This window comes from Empidonax traillii, unplaced genomic scaffold, assembly GCF_003031625.1.
Source record: "Empidonax traillii isolate 1590-97213 ecotype Southwest subspecies unplaced genomic scaffold, ASM303162v1 scaffold106:size2091409, whole genome shotgun sequence".
NCBI classification, from domain to species: domain Eukaryota; kingdom Metazoa; phylum Chordata; class Aves; order Passeriformes; family Tyrannidae; genus Empidonax; species Empidonax traillii.
In genome coordinates, this window is record NW_020955299.1 from 298,697 (window position 1) to 323,207 (window position 24,511).

Here is a 24,511-nt window from a genome sequence, read left to right on the forward strand (position 1 = left end):
GCAGCCGCCAGATCCCCAGAAGGCAGCTCAGGGAATCGACCCAGCTCCAGCTGCCTCATCGATATGCTTCCCAGTAGGGACAGAAAACAGCTCTCTGCCTCCAGGGGAGCCTCCCTTTGCTGGAAGACCAGAGGAACCGCCTGAAACTCAGGGGTCATTTTCAGCTGGATGCTTCCCCCCACCTCAGCTCTTCCTCTTGGCCTGCCACGTTACCTGCCTTGCTTAGGTGGTCACTTTATCATTCCAGCCTCCGGTGCAGGGCACAACATCACATCCCTCCGGGCCTAAAGAGCAGTCTTTGTGCAGAACAGGGTTACAGGAATTGTCTGGCGCCAGGGAGAGGTGGGCTCAGTCCGGTCTGTCTGTCCTCGGGTGCTCTGTGCTCCCAAGGGCCACAGGAACGCGTTTTTCCACCGACACACGTTACACCCCAGCACGCCCCGGGATCGCTGCAGCTCTTGGATCGATAGAAACCCTCAATATTTCAGTTGCTGGACTCCCAGCTCCCCCATCGACCCGCTGTGCTGCATCGAACAAGACGCCCTGTCTTCCCGAGGCTTTTCAGGTGAGAGGTTCTGCTATGGAGCTGAGCACAACGGGGCCTGAACCCCGCAGGCGGGCAGGATTAACAGCCCCAGCACCGTGTGAAGCCAGCCAGAAGCCAAAGAGCCCTCAGGAAAAGACCTACAGCCCTGGAACAGGCTCTACAAATCAGAAGTGCCTGAAAACCGGGCAGTGAAACACAGCCCTGAATCTGCGCCGGGGCCCCAAGACACGGCGGTGATATAAATTCGAAGTGATAATAATAAATGGCCTATTACAGTAACTCACACATTGCTGGGGGGAGGGAGGAAACCCATCCACATCCCAGGCCTCCCTGCAGAGCCTCACACAAGCCACGAGCACCACGGAGCCGCGCCTTTCCCCTTTTAATGGCCGGGAGAAAAAGGCTCCTGCGAGGAAGCCTCAGCAGCCCAAGGCAGCAGGAATATTTATCATCCTGGCCACCTGCCTGTCACAGAAAAATCACTTCCTCCTCCCTGGTTGGAAGGCAGCTCTCTAATGAGTGATGGGCAGCCACGGTCGCTCTTTGCACGGAGAACAGGCAGCCTTGGAGACCCACATGCCACGTCCCCCCCTCTCTCCCTCCTCCATGAGGCAGGAGGTCCCACCTCCTGCTAATTGCTCAGTCAAGTAATTAGCTGAGGCAGATTTTGGCTCCTGGCACCCTGCCCTGCCCAGCTACCAGGCTTTGAGCCCCCCCTACTTTGCACCACCCTGCTCCGGCTGTGCCTTTGCTGCCCAAGGGACTGTGCCAGTGGGAACCACAGTGAATTCCCTGCCTGCCTGTGCCACCCAACAGGAACCAATCCAGCTATCCCAGTGCCTGTGACACAGAGTAATACACCACAGGCAGGGGAAGGAACCCATCCACCTCTGCCCTGGAAAAGGGGCACAGCAGTGGTTACTCTGACTCTCCCTGAAGCATTCTGTAATTTATTGGTGTCTGTCCAAGGTGCCAAAGGAGGCCCAAGCAACTGCAAGATCCCTTAGTCCATCATTTTGGGGATTTCCCTTCTCATGTGCCCACTCCGTCCCTGCTGGTCACTCTTTTTATGGCCCTTGATTTGCTTCACTGCAAACACAGGAGTCCTTCGTATTAATTAAAAGAAGGTTTTTGGTTCCCTGCAGAGAAGCACAGAATCACCGAGGTTGGAGAAGACCTCCAAGACCATCAAGCCCAACCTCTGAACAATCCCCACCTTGTCAACCAGACCAGAGCCCTGACTGCCACGCTCCTTGAACACCTTCAGGGATGGGCGCTCCACCACCTCCTCCGGGCACCCCATTCCAACATTTAACACGAAAAAAAAACCCCCAAACTTTCCTTTTGAGGAAAACGACGAAAAGTTGAGACAGCAAAACTTGCAACCACGCTGCGGAACGAGAGGTGGGGGGGGGAGGGAAGAGCTGCAAAACGCGTGCCTGGCGCACTCACCCGCGTGGAAGTAGGGGCTCATGGTGTAGGGGAACCCGAAGGGCAGCGGCTGAGGCGGCGGGATGGAGGCCGGCGGGAGGTACTTCACCTCGGCCTTGTTGATGCCCGGGCCGAGCAGGTGGCTGGGGGACTCGGCGCTCGAGGAGCTGCAGGGGGCATTCTGGGCAGCGCCCGCCTCGCCCATCTCCTTGGCCCCCTCGCACGCCTTGCCCGCCTCCTTGCACTCCTTGAGCTCCGCGGCCGAGCCGCCGCCGCCGCCACCACCCTCGGCCTTCAGGCTCTCGGGCTTCTCGTCGCTCACGTCGGCGTCGCTCTCCGAGTCCTTCATCTCCTCGTCGTTACAGTCCTGGGCCCCGTCCCGCGCCCGGGGCTCCGCCGGCTCCTTGGCCTCGCCGGCGCCCTGGGGCTCGGCGCGGTGCTGCGCGGCTTTCCGGCTGCCCCGCCGGGGCTGCTCCTTGGGCGGCGTGGAGGAGCTGGCGCCGGGCACGGCGGGGTTGAGGGACAGCAGCGGGGTGTTGTTGTGCCGCAGCACCAGCATGGCGTTCCGCCGGGACAGCTCCTCCCGCAGCGGGTGCCCCTCGGGGATGTCGTGCACGTTGCGCAGGGCCGGGTGGTCCGGGGGCAGCCCCGGGTGCAGGCTCAGGGGGTCGCCGGCCAGCAGCCTCTGGCGGTGGAGGTTCTCCAGCTCCTTCTGGCGGATGATCTCGGCCGACATCTCCAGCCTGGGTGGGGAGAGGCAGAGGGGATAACGTTGGCAGTGACTTTTTACCCCCATCCTCGCTGAGACACCTTGCTGGTTCACCCCAGCCGCGTCATGTAAGGGTGCCCTCAGCCTTAAGAAAACCACAGTGCAGGTGGGGTGGGCATGGAGAGGTCCAGGACAAGGCTAGGGGATCTTTCAGAGCAAATATTAACATTCCTGTGACTGTGTGAATTTTCCTCTGGTAATTTTTCCCCTCTCCACTGAAGGTTCTGATCTAGTAAACAAATGCGCAGTAAGTGTGAAAATATTCCAAACCAGATCCCTTTCCAAACGGAGTTATTTTTAAATGTCCTGTTACAGAGCGCCAGACTTCTTGCTTGGACTTTCCTCTGCAATGTGTGATCATCATAATGCAGCAATGACCTGTATTAGGACTTGCTACTTTCATGTCTTGGGCTGGGCTTAATGTGTTAGATAATGTGATGCTGCCAATCTTGCTTGTGAAGGGAGTATTTGGTTTTGCCTTATGCCATTAATGGTGCGTTTCATGGGACTAGATCCAACATCACAGGATGAACATGCCTTCTCTTCCTTCTGGGAGAATTCTGTGTGTCAGTCCCACTTTATCTGTGCTCCACACCCACACAGTGTTTCCCCTGGTCTCACTTGGACACTGCTCTGTCACCTGGGCACTGCTCACCCCACACAGCACCCACCCCACGTTACTCTGCCTGCTGCTGGGAAAGGAAAGGAAAAATCCAGCCCTCTCCCACTCTCACCTGGCCAGGTTTTGCTTTCGTAGCATCTCCTGCTGCCGTGCAAACATCTCTGCTTGTGCCGGCTGGAGGAACCCGTAACCTGGGGACAGAGAGAACACCACCACTCTGGGGTTATTTTATCTCAGCACTGACCCTTTGCTACCCCAGGCCAGCTCTCCAGAGGGCTGGCTTAGAAAGAAAAGGGCAACTGAGTGCTGCTTTCTGCTCTAGAGCCCATCCTCACTCCCACAGCAGCACAGCCTGTGGTTGAAACACAGGACACAGGGAGGTTGGTGGGGACTAAAGGAAAGGGCAGCCAAGGCAACTGCTCCTGCTGCTGCAAAACCAGGTGTGAAGTCAGCACAACAGTCAGGGGGAGACACAGAAAGTGTGTCTGGGCTGTTTGGGTGGAGGTCAGTTTGTCTCAGCCCGCCCTGGCTGCCCCCAAGCGTTACCTGTGCACTCACCTGGCGTCTGGCACAGCGCCGAAGGCACCCCGAGGAAGGGAGGTCTCAAGTGGGGCCCCAGGGCAATGTGGGGAGCGTTCTGGGGTGAGAGCAGAGGCGGTGGGTGGGATATCTCCCTGCAGAAATCAGAAAATAAAGAGTACATTGAAAACCTGGTGGAGGCTCCACCCAAAGGGCCCCGGCTCAGGAGGCACAGGCAGGAGAGATGGAGAGAGGGATGTGGAAGTGCCATGGGGCCAGCGGGAAGGAGCCTTGCTGGTGCAGGGGTGGGTGATGCTGGCCAGAATGGGTAGAGCAGATGCCAGGTGGTAAGTCAGCTGGAGGAGGCAGGTTTGAGTGGTGGGAAGGGGACAATGCCTGGAAGCAAGGCAGGTAGCACTTGCTTGCAGCAGGAGGGGGGAAAAGGCAAAAAAAAGAAAGAAAGAAAAAAAAAGGCAGGAAGGGAATAAGAGCCAAGGTCTCTTCCATTAGTCAAATCTGCCCTGGGAGCCTGCAAGCAAATCTGCTTTCCGGCTGCACGTCTCTTAATTCCTTTTGATGGCCACTTACAACATTATTACCTTCACCAGGGCATCCAGAGGCAAAGCCAAGTGCTGTGCCGTTTATTTTCATTTTACAGTATCTCCCTGCAAAATCTGCTTCGGGAGAGACTGGAGGGCAAGAGAAAGGGAGCCAGAAGGTGCCTGTGACTTTGCATCAAACAGACCACACGCACAACCACGCTGCCCATTTCAGAGAGGGGGTGACAGGTGACACGGGAGGGTTGGGATGAGGACCCCCAGCTGTCCCATGCGGTTGGGGTTGGATTAACACCGTGAAAAGCCAGACAAGGACTCTTTGGGGGACGAGGTGGGCAAGGAGAGATCTTCCCAGTGTGGTTTTATCCCCGCTCTGTGCAACAGCCACTACAAAACGCTGATCCACGGCTGAGATCCCCCTCCAAAATTCCTCCTGGCTTACCCCCTTGCCCGTCTCTTCCTCCCCTTTCTCCTTTCCCCTGGCTGCCTCCGCGGCTCTCCTTCTTCCCTCCTCCTCCTCCTCCTCCTTCCCTCCCCTAGCTCTCCTCTAAACTAATTGCACAGCTCGCTGTGTCTGGAGGAGAGCCACGGATCGATCGGTCGCTGTTGAAATGTTAATGCTAATCGTATAACCGCTCCGCCAGCACCTCGCACTCCGCTGGCAGCTCCAATTAATCTCAGGTAACGCAGCGCCTGACCTTCGGCTCCGAGCCGGGGCAGCAGCCAAGCGATGCTTATGTAATTACACCATGAAGTGTGTAATCACCTGCCCTAATCCCCGAGGCCTCACAATTAGCCGAGGCCCCCCGGTCGCCGGGGCTGCCAAGTGCTTTTTTGCCACCCCGGACAGCCCCGCGGATGAATAACGGACAATTAAAGCGGCGTGACGGGGGCTCCGAGGTGTCCGCTCGATCGTAATTAGCTGTAATCACGGGGAGACGAGCCCGGGCAGACGTGCTGTTCGTTTTATAAGAAGCAATTTAGGGAAATCGAGTCGCTTTTTAACCGTTGGGTGGCCGGGCCGAGCAGCCTCGCCCCGTCAAGATGCAGAAAAAGGGGGGGTCCTGCAGGAGGGTCCCGAAGCCCCAGGTGGGGGCAGCCCAAAGGGGATGCTAGAAACAAAGGAGCCTCTTGATTTTGGCCAAGAACACACAATCTGTGCCCAGGAAGCAGAGTGTTTGATGGGGATCAGGACTGGGCACTGGGAAATAAAAGGTTCCCCCTTTGGTCACAGCCCGGTGTTTATCAGAGGTTGTTTTTATGCTTTAATGTTGTGCTAATGGGCATAACTTTGATCCCTAAGGAATTCACATCTGATCGAGACCCTCTGCAGTTCCTTCCCTCAGTCCTCTCCTCGGAGCTTTCCCTGCCTTCTGGGGCTTGGGATCAGCCCCTGGTTTGGGCTGGCCAGTGAGGGGTGCCTGGGTGGGGAAAGGGATGTAGCAAAGGGATAAAGCTCCCAGCCCCAGTGGCAAAAACAGGGCTGAGCACAGCAGGGGTGACTTCAGACTGAGAAGTCAGGTGCTGCCTCCGTTCCACACCCACCAACACACGCTGGGGATGAGACCAAAGGCTTGAAAAATTCAGCGAGGCACATTCACACGTGCTGTCATCGTGCCTGCCTGACACAGCGGAACACAGAGACCCCAGCACTGTCCTCTCAGCAGCCCTGGAGCTCCCCCACCAAACACTCCCACCACAGGGAAGCACTGCTGGTGAGGCCAAAGGAACAGGAGCAGCCCGAGGTCCCACACCACACCCCTGGAGCCTGGCCTGAAGTCAGAGAAGGGAGGCTGCAGATGGCCCAACACGAAAGGGTCGCTGCACCTCTCCTGCTGTGTCCCCCCCGATGCTCAGCATCAATCCCCAGCAGCAGAGAGCTCAAAAAGCCAGCAGGCGTGCTCATAAATATTTAGGAAACAAGGGACTCTTCTCCCTGCAGGCATCCTGCTGCTCCACAGCTCCTGCTGCAGTGCCCTGAGGAGCATCTCACCTCTGCGTGAGACCGTGGACAGACGCTTCCTGCCATCCCACAAACCCAACCCTCTGGACACAGAACCTGTTGGAGCCTGCCACTGCTCCCTCCCAGCCCATCTGCCTGGTATTTGGCACGGAGACCTGGCACAGGAGGGAGGCAGTACCACCAGGTCGTGTCCTGGCACGGAGCTGGGAAGCCCTCCCAGGCTGCCTGGTGCAGATACAGCCAATTTGCTTCCCAGCCAGCTTGGAAAAGAACTGGCAGCCCGAGGAGTAAAAAGCCCCGGAGACTTTAACAAGGGCTGCTGTGCTTTTAGACAGGCATGCACCACAACACTAATCCTTGCATCCTTTCCCAGGTATGTACCAGCCTTCAACCCCTCCATTAAATTCCTTCCTCCTCTTCCTCCACCACTCAAAGGGCAGAATTACAGCCCCACATTCTGAGAACCTGAATTCAGCCCCTGGCAATTATATCTGATAAGCCTTGTCCTTACCTTGCAGAGAGCAGTTCTGTGTTACTGCATATTCCTCCCCCCCAACCCCCTTTTCTTTTTTTTCCCCCCCTAATATGCCAGCTGGAGGCTTGTGAGCAGGGTATTAGGGGATTTGCACTGCATGCTGCTAAATTTGATATGTCCTTTAACAGGAGACAAATGGTTCACAAGGCTTAAAAAGTATTGACTTTTCTTTAACAATAAGCACTAATGGCCTTCAAATAATCAATATTTAAAGTCATTATGGGGTTACACATTATACTGTTAAAACCAAGCCTTTCACTTTAACCCCATCATATCCTCCCAAGCCCAGAGCAGTGCTCCCCCCCTGACTCCATCCAAGCTTCCAAGGGAAGGCTCGGAGCACAGGCTGTGACTGGAGATGTGAGAGGGTCAGGAAATGCAGATTGAAACCGGCAAGGCATGGAAATAAATTTAGAACGGATGGAAGAAGAGGGGGGAAAAAAAAAAAAAAAGAATGCATGAAAGCTCTGCTTTCTCCTGCTCTGCATTTGATAGGAAGAGACACTTTAAACCCGAGGTAATAGGCAGGCAGCACACAGCTCCTCGCTGCTCTGCCATCCCCAGACACAGTGCCAGGAAGGGAAAAATAAATAAAATGAAAGGGGCTTTCTAAAAATGGTGTTTGGGATTTCCAGGCAGGAAAAGACACGCGCTGGAGCTGCCCTTCTAGGGCAGCAACGAGGTCTGGACACGGAGAGACGGCCTGGTTTGTGCTGCCCAGGGAAATCTCTCCCCTCAAAATCCAAACTGGTGCTAAAACCAAATTAGTTAAATCGGGTCAAAGCTCTTTGGCCTTTGCTCTTCATAACATTCAGCCAGCTGGGATCTGCTGAGGATCAAAAATCAGAATATTCAGAGCAGAGAGGGGGATGCAAGGCTTGGGGTGGGTAAGAGGAGGAGAGAGACAGTGCCCAGAGAGCACAGGAGGATGTGCCCGAGGAGCCAGGAGTGAAAAGGAAAGCCTCCAAAAAAACAGGGGGGAGGAATTAGGTGGTGAAAGAACAAATTGTAGCAACAGCAGATGGAAAGAACTCCATCCAAAAATCCTTGCTGGGTATTTTGGGCACATCTCTGCTCAGAGAAAGCCTCTGGCTGATGCACAATGTCTGTCAGCTCTGCAAGGGAAGGGCCTTGAGAGCCTCTCTGAGACTCTGTGGCTCCCATTCCCAGAACACTCCAGCCAAAGGGCTCAGCTTCCCAGGACCCTGGAGATGAGGATGCTGATGGCATCTCAGGCAGGCAGTCTTTCTTGTTCCTTGGCATTCCCCTGTAACTGCCTGTGGTCCCGGAGGATGAACTGTGCCCCTAATGCTGGACACAGACAGCCCCAGAGCCAGCTGAGGGCTTGTACCCAGACCTGCCTCAACTCCTGCTCTTCCTCTGACCAGGCTCAAGAGAGGGGCAGGTCCCCATCCCCCCCAGACCCCACACCGCAGGCACGAGAACGAGCTCCTCACAGCTCCTAACCCAGAACTGACGCATCATATTCAACCCAACGAGCTTCACCCCACTGCTCCCACCCAGCCAGTTCCTTCTGTTTGCAGGGCATGAAAGAGTTTCCTTCAAGGGGGAGAACACAAGTGTCCCCCAGGATCCACACACACACACACACACACACCAGCCTGCTCGCAGAGAGGCACCGAGACGAGCGCCTTGGGTGAGAACACGCCAGGCTAAACGACCCCAGCGAAACCAAGCACGCTGCCAGCAAAGCTTGGAGACAGGATCCAGGGGGTGGGATCCAAGAAGCTCTGCAGGGCACAGACATCTGCCATTCCTGCAGGAGACGCAGCAGTTCGGAGGCGGGAAGTGCTCCAGGCTGGAGCAGCTACAGTGGCACCTTTCAGTTGTTCCCTTTCCTCTTCCAAGTCTTTTTATAACGCTGAGCTCAACAATCCTTTCAAACGAACCACCAGGCCCTGGCACTCCGTAATCCGAGTCTGAATCCATCTAGGAAGGATCTAGGAAACCCAATCCATGCAACCAAGTGGGTTCTCCTGCCTGTGGCCTGAGTCTGCTCTTGGCAAGATGTCTCAGTTTTACTAACTCTTCGCTGGAGCAAAGAGGTGAGGGGTCCACCCTGCCAAGAAAATCCACATCCATGTGTTTGTGTATCATCCCCTCAAAGCCACTACTCACCTGCCTGCCTTGTCCTTAGTGTCATTAAACCTCCCAGCCCGTTTCTGACCAGCAAAAATGGGTGATAATTAGTTGATGAACGCCTGAACGCACCCATCTTCCCAACTGTTCCCTGTCTCAGACCCACCCTCGCCATTGGAAACAGGAAAAACTGTATGTGTAGTTCTCATTATCAGGCAAGTTCTCTGCATTCCTGTCTTTGCAAAAACATCAGCGCTGCCCTGATGAATAAAACTGGGTCACCAGTGTAGGTTCCCCCCCCCGCCTTGCTTTGCCAGACATAATGGTTGAAGTGACTAATTATTCCTGCCCACAAAGCTGCTGCACCTGAGAGCTGACCTGATCCCCACAGATCTCCCGATAGGAAGCTGAAATGGAATTTTAACACCATGCCAAACAGTTCACATCCCCCTGCATCATGTGTTATTACTTCTGCTCCTGGGAAAGGAGACGCTGTAAATCTACCCACAGTTTTGCCTACGAACATGAAGCAGCTTCTTCCACTGCCTCCTCCTCTGTCAGCGCCCACCTGAACCTCTGGAAAATTCTGTACCTTCATAATAAAGGTGCACAGAGGCTGCTGTGATTTACCCTGTTGGCAAAGACCATGGCAGGCAAGCACAAAACCCAAGGCTAGCAGGGAGTGGAAGGGAGAAATTACCCCACACAGAACTTGACTGCTCCATAACACACGGCCACAGCTTCTCCTGGCACTCCTAAAAACACCCGTGGGGGTTTTGGCTGAACAGCCAGGAACAGTTTGCACAGGACAGCTCCGAACAGGTCACTTCTGAGCGGGAGCAGAGGGATGCAAGTGGACCCCCAGTGATGCTCAGGTGGCTGCAGAGCTCTGGGGAGGATTAACAACCTTTTGAACCAATCATAGAATGGTTTGGGTTGGAAGAGACCTTAAAAATCATCACCTTCCCACGCACTAGAGCAGGTTGCTCACAACTCCATCCAGCTTGGCCTTGGACCAAGGGATGGGTCCATCCACAAACCATGCCAAGTAGACTTACCAAGTCATGACTGTGGGGACAGTGGTAGATTCCCATTTCCCAGCAGGTTTCCCCAGCTCTGCTAACCAAGGATTATTACACCTGAGAGCCTGGCCAAGGTGGGTGGCCACGCAGGACGTCACCACACCCTCCCTGTGGGAGCAGGTGGCTGCAGAAACCAAAAACAGCCTGGTCTTGCCATGTCTCAGGATGGCAGAGGAAGGGAGCACAGGATGTGCCCAGCCAGGCCCACACCAGGGGGATGTTTCAATGTGGTTTGTCTCCTGGACTCTGCCCAGGAACAAGAGCAGGTCCTGGATGTAGAGTCGGAGCTGGGAGCGCTGAGAGAAAACAACAGCCTGGTTGATAACCTGCTGTGAGCCTTATTTCAGCCTGCAAGCTCTTGGACAGAAACGAGACCACAGAGTGAACAAAAAAAAAAAAACAAGCAAAAACCAGCTTTTTTTGTTTCGTGCCCACCAACACAGCCACGGGCTGGTCTTGCTCACAGCCAAATAACCAGACCTTTACAAGTGGGGGCAAATATCCTTGCTCCACACAACTTACCACACTACACTGCTCTTGAAAAACCGAGCCACTCAAAAGCCTTCCCAAATGCCAAACTACAACCTTGCTTTCAAGATGAGACCCACTGTCACCGAGCAACAAGGGACACTGAGACACTGAGTGACTCCTGCAGACCTATTCCAAGGTCCCACAGGTGTTCCTCTTGACATCAAAGGCAGGTTGTGCCCCTGTGTGTTCCTCCCTTCTCCTCAGCTCACCAGGATGTCGCTCCCACACCAATGCAACTATTCCCAGGGCTACTTGGGGAACCGAACCAAGATGAAAAGTGGTGGCTTGTTCCAATAATCAACTCCTGGCCTTCACTCTCTGTCCCCTGAGCTAGTGAGCAACTTCTCTCTGCTCTTCCCAAACCAGATTTCCTGGCCTAGCCCAGCTCCACTACCTACAGCACCTGCCCCTGGGTCTGATACACATGGAGCCCATTTTCGGTTTGCCCCTCCTGCGAGCAGCACCTCCCCGTCAGAAGCCTCCACCCTTCCCCTACATGCCTTTCCAGCCGGGCCTCCGGCTGGCCTGGCACCTCTCCAGGCCACACAGCGCTGGAGGAACGTTCCTGCTGACTGGCTGCGCTGAAAGCCGTGGATCCCTGCATTCCTCCCAGGTCTGCCTGCAACCCGCACGGATCGGGCTGCACTTTGTGAGGCGGGTTAGCCAAAGTACACCCTGCAGGAGGAGAAGGGTTCACCAGGTCTGCCCAGCCCCTACACATTGCAAAGGCACTGGTGGGAGAGAAGGAAAAACAAGGAGGGAAAAGAAAAAAAAAAAAAAAAAAAGATGGATCTCCAAGGCTATAAATGTGGGGGGGGAAAACTCTGGACTCAACACATACATACACGTGCTACAGAAGTGATGCTGCAGCCTGCTCTGCACCCACCCCCTCAGGAAAGCCAAAAAAAGTCTGAATACCAGAGTCTTTCACGGCTTGTCCCGTGATATCCTGAGCCTTTGCATCCCCGTGGCCCTTTCCCGCCTCTGCTATCCCTGTGTGTCAGAAACGCACACAGCTTTAATTTAATTTCCCTCTGAAGTTCTTGATTGCAGAGGGAATGGCTCGTGGCACAGAGCAAGATAAATGAGCTAGAATTTCCTGGGGGGAAAGGGAGAGTGGGGGGAATATCAGCTTTCCAGCACTCCTAGCAGTGGTAAAGGCAAGCTGTGCCTCTTTTCCTTAAAAAAAAAACAAAACTTCTCTTTCTATTCCATCTGAGAGCATTTGTTCTCTCTCATCCAGGGATGCTGCAAAACGCAAAGTTAAACACCTTAACTTGCTCTTGGCCAAAGAACAGGTTAAATTGGCATCTGCTCTGGAGATCCAGGGCAGGATTGGGATCATTCCAGCCAGACAGTGGCTCACCTGGATGTGGATGCACGTGTGCCCAAGCCTATCACTCCCTTTTCCATAGAGACATCCCAGCATGGGATAGAACAGCCCCCACCAACTTCTGCACCTGCACAACGCCCAGGGGAGACACTCACACCTTACCCGGGCAAACCAACCCTGCCCAACCCCTGGGGCACTGCACAGAAGAACAGAATCCTTAAGGCTGGAAAAGCCCTCCAACTGTTAACCTGACACTTCCCTGTCCACTTCCCGTCCCCAAAGCGCCACATCCACAAGTTTTTCGAACACTTCCAGGGACGGTAACTCCACCACTTCCCCAGGCAGCCTCTTCCAATGCTTGGCCCAGGCACTCCCTCCCCTCCCGCACCCCCAGGACACCCGTGCCAGCCTTTCCCAGCCTTTCCTGAGGGTGCCACCGGCGCGAAGCCCCCATGCCCCCCCCCACCAAACCCCGCCCCGGGAAGGGGTGGGGGGTGACCCGTCCCCACGGTACCTCTCGGGGAAGTGGGTGTCCCTGTGCTGGGGGAGGCCCTGCTTCCTCCGCTGGCTGGAAGAGTTGCTGGCCGAGGGGATGTGCGCTTCCATCGCGCCGGGGTTCCGCGCCGCCGCCGCCACCTCTTGCCGCGCCCGCAGGAGATCTGGGATAAGGAAGGAAGGGATGAGCTGCCTGCCCCCGGCATCGACCCCCCGCACAAACCCCCCCTCCCCTCGCCCCAGCCCCGCGGATGGACGGGCAGAAGAAACACCCGCTGCCCGCCCGTCCCCGCCGCGGGGGCTGCTCCGGGGATGCTCCGGGCTCCCCGCGGGCGACAGCGCTGCCCCGGGGATGCTCCTGGCCGTGCCCGCAGCCCCTCGGGCGACAGCTGATTCCCCCCCACGCCGTGCCGCCCATCCCCGCGGCTCCGGGGCTCCGGCAGGGGCTGCCCCGGTACTCACACGGCGGAGCGGGCTCGGGCTGCTCTTGGCGGGATCCGCCTCCGCCGCCGAGGGAGTTTGGCAGCGGAGGAAATTGTGCAACTACGGGAGGGAGAGAGAGGGAGGGAAGGAGGGAGGGGTGGTGGGGGGGGTGGATTTGCTGTTTAATTGCCTTCCTGCCGGAGGGAAGGAGGGAGGGAAGGAGGGGGGGAAAAAAGGGAGAGAAGGATGGACGGATGGATGGATGGGTGTGGGGAGGATCTCCCCAAATTGCCGTCTGCCCCCTCTCCGCGGGCGCGGAGCCTCCGGGTCGGTCCCGAGCGGAGCCGCGGTGGCACCTGCCCCGTCCCTGCCGCGCTCCCTCCGCCCCCCGGAGCCCCCGCTGGGCTCTGCCGAGGTTATGGGGGCTCCCCCGGGGGCCGCGGGGTTTGCCGCGTGTGCTCTGCCCCCGTCGGGACAGCCTCCCCCCCCGAAACCACAGCCCAGCACCTCCAGCTGCTGCTGAATGCAGGGAACAGGGGGCCACTTCCCTGGGTAGTCCCTTAATCCACACCTGACTCCCTGCCCGGGGAACACCCATCCCTGCTCCCAGGGACAGCCTGGCAGCGGGGCCGCAGCAGCTGGAGCAGCCAGGGCTGTTTTCCCAAGCATGGTGGCCCCCCCAGACAGCCACCCACATCCTGGGGGATGCTGTGGCCTCCCCTTGGCAAGGGGTGAGGGTTGGCCCTGCAGGGTCTGTGTCTGCCTGGCACAGCTCTGCTGTAGGAACGGGAAGGGCCTGGTCACAAAGCAGAGGAGGACGGGGTACAGGAGGGGCCCCTCCAGCCTCAGGCACAACACTTCCATCAGACATCAGCTGCAGGTCAGAAACGCGCCCCTCATTAAACCTGTGCTGCCCTGGCACCGCTGCAGAACCTGTGGCCTGTGTCACCCTACAGTGACACCTGTGCAGTGACAGGTTATACACTTGTACAGTCTCTCCAGGGCAGGTGTCAGCACAGACGAGCTGCCCACACAGGGGCTGCGTGATGGACAGTGCAGGCATAGCCACAATCACCTCAGGCACCACTAAAGGGGATCACAGCAAGCCCCAAGGAGGAGCAGGTGATGCAGCAGGTACAGCTGATGTGTAACAAGCACTTGTGACATGGGCACCCATACCAGTCACACTGAGAGAAGCTTTTCCAGAGTGCTCCTCTCTCCCAGTTAATCATCAGGAGTCCCTTAGTCCCTGTATCTATATAAAAACACCCCATACACAACTTACATCCCACAACAAAACCTCTGCTGACATTCACAGGGTACACACAAGAGCACACTCAGAGTACACCTCCCTCATGTGCTCACCGTGCACCAGGCTGCAAAAGGAAACCAAAACACAGCTGGGGACAGCAGGAGATTTATCTCAGTGAACACACACCCTGGGCAGGATCAGCTTGCATACTGAGATTGCAAAGCCCTCCACACGTCCAGCAGCACATCCATCCTCTTCCCACAACGGATTAGTAAAGCCAGGTTACCGTAAGAACAATGCACGACCCTGGTGATGACAGACTTCCCATCTCCCTGCCTTCCTTTATACCACCATGCTGCTTTCCTTCAGTTCTGGAAATCCCAGAAACCCACATCTCTATCAGCCCAGCCTGAGCTTCCTCAGTCACATCATCCAGCATTTTGGTGACGGTCAGGGCTGAAGCCCCGTGGTTGGGGTGGAAACACTTGCACAGCTGCTGTTTCTGCTGGCAGTGAGGAAGGCACCGGTGCCTGAATTTCCAGCCACACTCCCATGTGCACAGTCCCTGTCCCCACACCCCCAGATGAGGGGACAACCCTTAAAATGACAGCTTCTGAACTGCAGGGGCACGTAAGGAACGCCAAACCCCATCGGATCACGGAAAAAAAAAAAAAAAAAAAAAAAAAGCCCAGAGAACTCGCCCAGCCAGGGGCCGTGCACCTCGAAATGTTTATAAATTAATTATCTGAAAAACCCAGGTCACTCCTCGTCGCCACAGCGCCTGTAATTTAGAAGTCTGGCGTGCAGCCAGTTCCAGGAGCTGCATTGATCCTGAATGACCGCAACAACCCCCTGCACACCCACCCTCTCCTCGCCGCGTTCTCCCCGCTCCTCCCCTCCCCTGCGCCCCTACCCCCTCGCCCAGGCCCACACCCCCCCCTCTCCCCCAGGATCTGTTATTTACAATCCTGCACTCTGACAGTTGGGAAATCAGATTGATTGACAGTGGGATGCTGGCGGATGGAGGTTCCAGGCACGGAGACAGACTGAATTCAGAATGTGGGATGAATGCCACTGGGAGAACGGGGGCGGAGGAGGGGAGGGGAGGGGAGGGGGGGGGCTGAAAAGCAATTAAAAAAAAAATTTTTTTTCTAAATTATTAACATTTTTTAAATTATTAATGTTATTGGTGCCTCCATGTGAGCCCACAGATAAACTGTGCTTTGTACTGGCGCTAATAATTTATAGCCCAGCCGGGGCCCTGTGGTGTGGAGACAATCCAAAAATACACCAAGTTTTGTCTTGTCAGTGTTACACGAGCGAGTCTTGTCCGTGCAGGCGCCTCCTCTCCCCCTGCCCGCCCAAAACCCCAGTGTGACCCCTCACCTTACAAATGCTGCTGAGACAATCCCGTCATAATCATAAAAATACGTCAGGCTCTTAATGTAATGAGCTACTCTGCTGGTTCCACGGGGGAGAAGGGGGTGATCCCAGCTGTTCTGCAGCACATGCTGGTGGGATGGACATGTCCATGAGTCCAGCAGCCATCCAGTGCCGGGTTGGGTGGTCTGTCCTGACTGCCTGTCACAGCACTGGCACACACCACACATTTTGAGCTGTGTATTTGCTCTGTTGTATGGTCTACACACGTGTTCTACAGGGTCCAGATCTGAATGCCATGGCTGAATATTCAGCCTGTGCATATTGTTGTGTCACCCTTCCGTGCTCAGCATTACACGCTGCCCTCTCCTCTGTGTTCATCACATGAACCCCAGCCCTATGGCCCTGTATCCATGAATCCTCTTTGCAGGAGCCCTGCAGCTCTGAAAATGCCCAGGACAGCTCAACACCACACACAGAGCACGTGCCACGCTCACCAGGTCGTGCCTCAGCACAGGTTTGTGCCGTGCCTTTGCTGATAAGCAAATCCTCACTCCACAGCGAACGGAATCGCCTTCCTGCCCCCAGAGAAGCCAATCAAATCAAACAGAGTGGAAAAGAAGACAGCCTCTTCATTAACCTAACAAGGAGCCCCGGGGATTTACACTCGAGACCAGAGATTCTCCTCCAGCTCTTGCTGGATGCTTTGCTGATGCTGCCCCTGCTCCCCGGGTGAGCCCTCCACACCTCGGGCAGGAAGCAGCAGGGGGACAGATCCTTGCACAGCACTGCTTTTCAGTGATGCTTCAACCCTCTGCTTCCAAGGCTGGAACAGCATCACCTCTTCCATCTCCCTGGCTTTGCCTGCTCCAGAGAGCTGAGTTGCTCCCCCCACCCCTGGCTCCTGCAGCACAGGGCTCGGTACAAGCCTTGGCTTTACTCAGGGTGAAGCTGAGTCGGTGCCAGCAGTTTCAGCTCCCCCGAGGGAAGGGGTGGTGGGCTGAGGAACCCGGTGGAGGGAATGCTTGTGGATCCCTCATCCTGCCAAGTGGATCCAAGGCAGATCCTGTAACTGCCTGGTGCCCCCTTTAGGCACAGCGCAGGACGCGCTGGATCCAGCCAGCTCCTTCCACAGCCCAGGGAAAACACACCAGCAATCCTTCCATTCACACGGGAACCCCTTAGATCCCAGCACTACAGGACACTTATCCCCTCAAGGGCACCACTCCAGCCCCAGGAGAAGGTGGCAACATCCTCTTTGCATTCCCATCACCAAAGGGCAGGAGTGTCTGGCACTGCCTACATCTCACATCCCTGCTGCGTTACCCCAGCGCTCATCCCCCCTTGCTCCACACTGTGACCCAAATAAAGCCTTACCCCAGAGATCCTGAATATTCACATTGACACAAACCCTCAAAACAAAGGAAGGACCCCTCTCACCACCCCTGCAAAACACACAGTTGCGATGTTGTAGCAAATCTATTCAAGTAAAGAAAAGCGTATCCCCCCCCAGAGAGTTACAGAAGGAACTGGCACTTATAGATGGTTGAGGGGAGATGCCCCCACGGAGATGGAGGGAGAAAAGGTGTCTCTAGGACACCTTTTAGCACCACTTGCATTCACTGCATGATAAACACGCAGCACTGCAGCCCATCAATCCCCACCAGGTGCACTCAGGGGGGGATTAGGAACCTTTACAGACTTATCCCAGGTCCCTCCTCCCATCTGCAGATCCTGTACCTCCGTGGCTGGGCACTGCCATGCTGTTGGCCAGCTGGTAGAGACGTTGCTGCTGCTGCTCTTCAAAGGTGCCATGCTCATTCAGTGCTGACATCATGCGTCTGTAGTGCTCCTCCGGGGTCATCTGAGTCACCGAGTCCTCCAGCAGAGGCGTGTGGGAGTTTTCTGAAGAGCAGAAAGATTTGGGTCTTTTGTTTTGTTTTGTTTTGTTTTCCAGAGAGAAATACAGCAGAAAAACCACATAAGTACAGCGACAGTGCAAAAAAAAAGAAAGAGATAAGGGGGTTAGAGGGCTATTAGCACCAATTCCCACAACTCTCTAGTGTTCCCACTGAGCCTGATGTACCAAGCTGCCAAATCAGCCTGTCCTTGTGCTCGAGATGTACCATTGTATGTGGTCAAAAGGCACCTAACAACATGCTGAACCTCCAAACATGGGTACTATTACATACAGAAAAGCCCCCTATCACCCAAAAAAACTCAACAGCTGTTTCTTTCTTCTTCCTCCCAAAGCACCAAGCACCGCACTGTAGTAACACAAAACTGTCAGCAAGCTCTGTACCCCCAACATGGCAGAGGGGACAGGGAGGATGGAAGAGTTCACTGAGTTCCTTTTTTCAGCTCATACCTGGCCTGACATGCACCTCTTTCCCCCCACCTTCCTGAACACAAAAACAGGAGAGATGCTCATCACCCAAGGGAAGTGATGCTGGCGGTGACGACATCCACCTGCCCAGCTCTGCTGGGGAAGTCTCAGGAGCAGGTTGTTTCACATCTACACCGTGTGGCTGAGCACCCTGAGGCCATTAAAATCGCACCCAGCATGCCTCCCTATCCATCTTCCCGGAATGACTGCAGAGCCCAGGGAGGGAGGTGCTTTGAGGAAGGCCCTGCCTGCTCCTGGGGCAGGAGGGATCCCAGCCCGACAGTCAGGGAGAGAAAACCACAGAGGCTTTCTGTTTACTGTAAGCACAAATCAGAGTAATTACCACTCTCCGCCTTGGCTGCTCTAACACTATTTTATCTCGGATCTTCCCCACAGGCAAAGCCTTTTCATTACTCAGAGAGGAACTCCCAGTAACAATCTGAGCAGGCGGAGGGGAAGGGAGGGAGCGGGATGGGCTCCCCCCACGCTGCAGTCACAGGACCACCACTGTGTTCACTGAGTGACAGGACCACCCCACTGCGTGCCCCAGGATTTGTGCTCCTTCATTCCACTGACAGAGTCCCCCAGGGACCACGGGCAGGTGATTCTGCTGCCAGACTGGCTGCAAGTTCAAGGTGATGGCTCTGAGCACACAGGACACTCGCTTGGCACCACCGTCAGCACTGTGAGGAATGCACAGGCACTGGCCATCCTGCTGGGAAAAAAAGAGCTGTGGATCTCTCCCAAGTGAGACAAAGCCCCTTGAGCTGGCTATCAGGAAAGATAAGTCTGTGGCAGACAAAAACAGCCAGAAAAGAGTCAGAGTGGCTGTAAAATGTGGCCCTGCCACAGCAGCTCAGGGACTGGGTCACCTCTGCCTTACCCAGAACGAGAGGTGAACGGGCTGTCTGACACCAAACCCATGGCCCAGCCAAGCACACAGGGCTCAGATTTTGGTGGATGAAACCTTCACATGTTGTAAGGAAGCCACCCTCTCCCCAAAACATAGGAGGGAATAACAACAATAACAGCAGCAATAACAACAACAGCAGCAGCAACAATAAATAATATTATTATTTTTAAAAATAGCCTGAGCTGCACAAAGTTGGGTTTGCATCACTGGCTCCCAAGGCACTCTTCCTCTGCAGAAGGGAAATTACCTCAGTCAGTCCCCTCCAGCTCAGGTCAACGTTCCAGCACAGCAATTTGTGGCTCTATCTGCAACCACGGATCTCTACCCCACTGACACACATCTGCATCTCAGGGACCACTGGCTTCCTGTGCAATCACAGGTTCAGAGCCTGCTTCAGGCTGGCTGGGATGAGGAGCTGGGTTCCCGTGCTGGCCTGTGAGCCTCACCCCCAGAAGCCAGACCCCAAAATGAGGGGCTGCCCTGGACAACAGCCAAGGCACTCCTGCTCCCTCCCACTCCCTCCTCCAGCACCCAAAACCTGCAAGACATCCCTGGTAGAAGCAGGGGAGTGGTGGGCAGAATTCCCTTCCAGGTCCCCTTCCCTTCAAGTCACTCCCAGGGGCCACATTCCCACATCCTCCTCTGCTCTCTCACTGCTCCTGCCACCTCCCCCAGGGATGCAGAAGCACAAGGTTTCAGTTCCCTTCTGATGCTCTTAACCAAAGGTCTAAGGAGCAAAGCCACATGCCACAGACCTGATTTAGAAAAACACCGATTTTTTTTTTTTTTCCCCACAGCTGTGTCATTAGAGGAAGAAAAGGGAGGGGGGGAGGGGATTTAATAACACTTAATTACCATAAACTCCATCGGATCAGCCGCAGAGCAGATTTCAGGTGCAAGGAGGGGAGGGAGAATGGGGGTGGCAAGGGAAGGCTAAGAGGAAGGAGGAGCCCAGGGAAAGGCTGGATTTCCACACTTAAAACTTGGAAGATTTCACATGACTCAGCCAGCAGTAATTCCAGCTTTGCTGAAGCTTTGCTGTCTGCTTTTGTCATTACCAGGGGTAATGCGGGAGACTGATCTCGCCAAATCTCCTCCAGCCGCCAGGTGTGAAATGGACTCTGGCAGGGCCGTGGGAAGGCAGAGCCAAGGCAGCATCTGCTGGGCCCTCATGCTCTCCACCAGCCCCCTCCTGTTCACCCGAGCCAAGGGGAGCCCACCTCTGCCACCGCTGATGGCACAGCCACAGGGAACTCTTGGAGGACGCAGCCCGAAGGACGTGTCAGCGCTGCACAACCTTTCTGAATAACTCTGTAAGGTCCATCCTCTCCAAGCAATTCCAGCCTCTCCATCCCTTCTCCTTTTGCCACAAACCCATGACAGGCCAAGGTTCCCTTTATTTCATCCCAGTCAAAGCTCGAGGAACCTGCTGCAAATGCATCTCACTGCAAACTCAAGGCCAGGTCTTGGGCAGTAGCTTTAGGGTCTTCTCTTGCCAGGGTCATGGTGGGGGGGCCTGTGGCCACTCCCACCACACTCAGCAGTCTGGGTTTAGGGGGAAAGCAAGTGAAGTTTTCAGCAAGAATGGGGCCAAACCTTGTTCCTCTATTTGGCCTATTTGGACAGCTGCCAAAGCCACCGACATAGGGATGTTCCCCTAAGGAGGAGAGGGGCCAAACTGACAGAGGCTGGATCTGAATTGCTCAGCTGCAGTCCAGCTCCAGTTCTGGTCTAGTTCATCACCCAAAGACGCAGCAAGACTTTGTTTTGTTTTAAACGATCCACAATAGCAAAGAAAAGAGAATGGCAGAGAGGGAGCAGCGTATGAGCTCATCGCCCGCCCCAGGGGGTGAGCACAATATTGTTTCCCTACGTGTGTTTTCCAGCGCTTCTTCCAGCCCGTCTTCCAACCTTCCTACCAGATACATTTTTCAGCAGCTCAAACGGGAACCAAAACGCTCTTTGCTGATTTTTCCCGTCCCACGATCCCTCGGTTTTGTTCCGCGTCCCGGGGTATCGGGGAAGCAGATCTCCAGACACGCTGCTGCCGTGGGAGAGCCGGGGTTTCACTTGGGGAATTGTCTCCTGGGGAGAGGAGAAAGCTTCCTCCGTGACCTGCCAGCACAGCCCTCGCTCCCAAGCCTCTGATAGCGCTCCCATTTCCATATTAGACGCGAGAACGTTCTGCTCTGTTTGACAGCGGCGCGGCCCCGTTTCCACCGAGATAGGGCTCTCTTTTGATCTCTGGAGCGCACACTGCGAGCTGGGGAGGGGGAAGGGAAGGTGGCTGCTCCCCGCTGGAAGGGTTTCCAGCCCTACAGGTGTTTTTTCATTCAGTCAGAGAACGGGAGTGATTTCCTTGGCTGCCTCTCTTCTCCTCGCCTTGTCAGGCGCGGCCACGGCAGCACGAGCTGTGCCATGGGGTCACTCCTGCTCTTCAAAAGGCTGTTCCCGAGACGAGGCAGCTGTGCCCCGAGCAAAAGCTGCTTCTAGGGCAGTGTGTGATGGAGAGCAAGAGCTGCTCCCAGGGCAGCGTGTGGTGGAGAGGGGCAGAGTCCTGCCTGGAGCCGGTCACCGCCACAGGGGATGCAGGATGTGGAGGAGCAGCACCTGCACAAGGCACAGGACCACCAGGCTGGAGGAAAAGGAGAGCTGTGTCCCAGAGAACACTGCAGACCCAGCTCCTACTGCAGCACAGCGTGAGGCTGCACAGGCTCCAGAACTCCAACCGGTCCTTGCTTCCCTTCCCACTCCTAAATCACAAACTGCACTCTGGGTCCCAGCCAAGCCTGGGGCTCCAGCACAGCCTCGCACTTTGCTCCACTGCAGCAGTTCCCAAATCCCAGGTGACTGGCCCTTGGGGTCCCTCCCATTTGAAAATGGCTTGTCACACAGCGTGGATGGTTCTGTTTCCAGCCAGAGCTGGGAACACAGGGATCATTTCCCTCCACGGCACCGGAACAGTGCCTGACTGACAGCAGCACAGGAAGGCTCCTGGGAGTTCTCAGCTGGGAGGTGCTGCCACTGTTTGGGCCTTAAGACAGAAACATTGGCTGCAGCCCCTCCTTTAACCCCCTTTCCATAGCAGACAAAGGCCCCCAAAGCACAGAAGTCTTGGCCCCTCACTATTCCAGTGGTATTCCAGCATCAGCACAGCCCAGGCTTAAATTCCTGTACAGCACTGGAGGGAACGGGGGCTCTCCAAAGATCTAATAAAAAACAGGTCACGTGGGAGATCACTAAAAGGCCCAGCTCCAAATTTCCACTCTGTCTCATCTCTTTCAGAGGGCAGGGAAGGATTTCCAAGGGAAGAAAAGCAGGAGCAGGAAACAAAACTTTTTTTCTTTATTCAGGGCTTCCCGGGAACCCCTGGAAGGGAATCTCCCAGTCCCTGGGAGCAAAGGAGCAAGATTTATATCCCAAGTGCATCCTGCAAAGAAAGCCAAGGGTTCCTCACCTGCCTCACACTGCCCCCAGCCCACTCCAGTAAACAAAAACTGTTGGGAAGGCCAGAGGAAAGAACTGGAATGAGATCATTTGACCCTGCTGCTCCCGTGGCAAAACCAATCCATTTGTGCCAGTTCAGCCACTTTACTGGGATGAATCCAAACGCAATAGTTTGCTTTCAGACAGCTTGCTTAAGGTTCAGCCCATTCTCAGCCAGACCACGCAGGTTTGCTGTTACCTGGATTCAGTTCCTAAGGAGGAACTGTCTTGAAATTACAAAGGATACAAACTTAGCAGAAATAGCAACGTGTCAAGTTTGTTACAGGAACCCCAAGTCTTGATATAACAAGGAATCTATCAAATCATCCTGCTGGAATTTTCCTGCACATCCACAAGAAACATTTCAAGGATAACAGGAACGGGGCAGATGAAAACAAATCAAGGAAAACAGGTAAAGAGTAGCAGTATAAAGGGTTCCCAGTAAAATCCAAGGCAATTCTACTGGTATAAAAGAGTTAACAGGCAGGAGAGGGTTACATGAAGGAGAAGATTTAGTACGTTCTCAGGTGATGATGGCAATATTCTATTAAGTGGCACCAGCACTCAACATCCTCTCAGAGTATGCTGCCTTCAGATCATACATAATTTGGGGACAAGAAACAATATACAGGAACATTCTGTGAAATCAGGATGCAGAACAGGTCCCCACAATATATCTTTATAAAGCACAACATAAACCATGTAGTTTAAAAGAGCTTTAGGACAAATTGCTGCCAAAAGTCCCTGTTGAGGTTCCCTAGATGGGTTATTGAGAATATACACCTCAGAGAGTCTCAGCTGAACTCCAAACCCATGGAACAGGATCTGCTTTCATTTTTTTTAAGTGGCAAGGAGTGCAGGTTGGGCACAGCGATCCCGATGGGTGTTACTGACAGCTAATTAGTTTGAACTTAGCAACAAAGCCTTTCAGCAAACGGCCTGCAAAACCTCATTTACCCAACCTGGAGACAAACTCATTAACTGCAGGCTCCATTACCCAGCCCACTTTGCCAGCCCCAAAGAAAAGTTTAAAAATCGCCTTTACGGGAAAGAACCCGAAGACAAACCAAGAGACTAAAAAATAAAAATAAATCCCTAAGCAGAGAAACCTTCTGCAGATTCCATCTCTATAGGAACAGAGCCACAAACGCATAAGAGAGAACCAGGCAGCCCTATTCTCCCTGACAGGCTTCTTTTTTTTCCCCTTTAAAGGAACAGATGCCAGCACGATAAGCCTGTGTGTATCTCTTTATATTAAACATGTAATCAAGACATTCTGCCTGAAAAGTGGAAACACCCCTAAAAACCCACCTCAAGCTTGCTTGCCTTTTTTTTTTTTTTTTTTTTTTTAATCACAAGGCAATTATTCTAATTAAGAGGCTCGCACCGAGAGCCTTTCCCCCCCTTCACCCCGAGGAGATAAAGAAAGCAGAGAGCCCTGGTCGCCTCCCTCATGCACCCTCAGTGCCAGACACGGCTCCCACACCGCAGCCTCTTGCAACCCTCCCTCCCTCCCCCCTCCCCGCTCCTTAATTTCAATTAAGTTCCACTCTTAAGAAAAGAGAAGAAAGGGGAAGGGGATGGGGGAGGGAGAAGCAGCACTTACCCTTTGGGGACTCACTTCTGGCTTTCTTGCTTTCTAAAGGACACTCACTGCTGCTGTTGGGAGAACATACTCTTCTCTTGCCTAAAATTTCATCTAGAAGAGAGATGAGAAACCTGAGTATCAGACAAGGTTGTACTTTCCCCTCTTCGCAGAAGCGACCAGAGAGACTTTGGTATTTATGCTTCTCTCTCTCACACACACAGGCACACACACAAATATATTACAAGCAGAAGGGGAAAAAAAAAAAAAAAAAACACTAAGAAAAATCATCATCTTGAGAGCCTTGATCTGCTTTCCTAATCACGCAGCCCAAAAGCACATAATGACTATTCGCACACTGATCAATGCAACGTTTTAAAGCTATAAATTCTGAATCCAGTTGATTTCCTTACTGAGTTTCATCATTTGTTCTGGTGCCTTTTGTCCCCCCGGTGTTTCCACTCCTTTCATGCCCTGATGCAAAGCAACTGGGGGAAAGGAAGGGGAGGAAAAAAACAACACACAGAAAAGAAAAAAAAAAAAAAAAAGCACAACAGATCTCTGAATCTTCCTACCACAGTATCTCTCTCTCTCTCTCTCTC

The 24,511-nt window shown here is 54.4% G+C and overlaps 1 protein-coding gene across 6 annotated transcripts in view; it reads right to left on the bottom strand.

The window, feature by feature from the left end:
• Positions 1-24,511, bottom strand: part of SAMD11 (sterile alpha motif domain containing 11) — a 106,967-nt gene that overhangs the window by 10,244 nt on the left and 72,212 nt on the right. For all 6 annotated transcript variants that reach the window (XM_027882456.1, XM_027882455.1, XM_027882452.1 and 3 more), the window contains 6 exons: positions 23,931-24,023; positions 17,280-17,444; positions 12,504-12,648; positions 3,928-4,043; positions 3,482-3,560; positions 2,000-2,721 (listed from right to left, as the gene is read on the bottom strand). In XM_027882456.1, the coding sequence (XP_027738257.1) occupies positions 2,000-2,721; positions 3,482-3,560; positions 3,928-4,043; positions 12,504-12,648; positions 17,280-17,444; positions 23,931-24,023 (1,320 nt within the window). The remainder of the gene's footprint in view (positions 1-1,999; positions 2,722-3,481; positions 3,561-3,927; positions 4,044-12,503; positions 12,649-17,279; positions 17,445-23,930; positions 24,024-24,511) is intronic.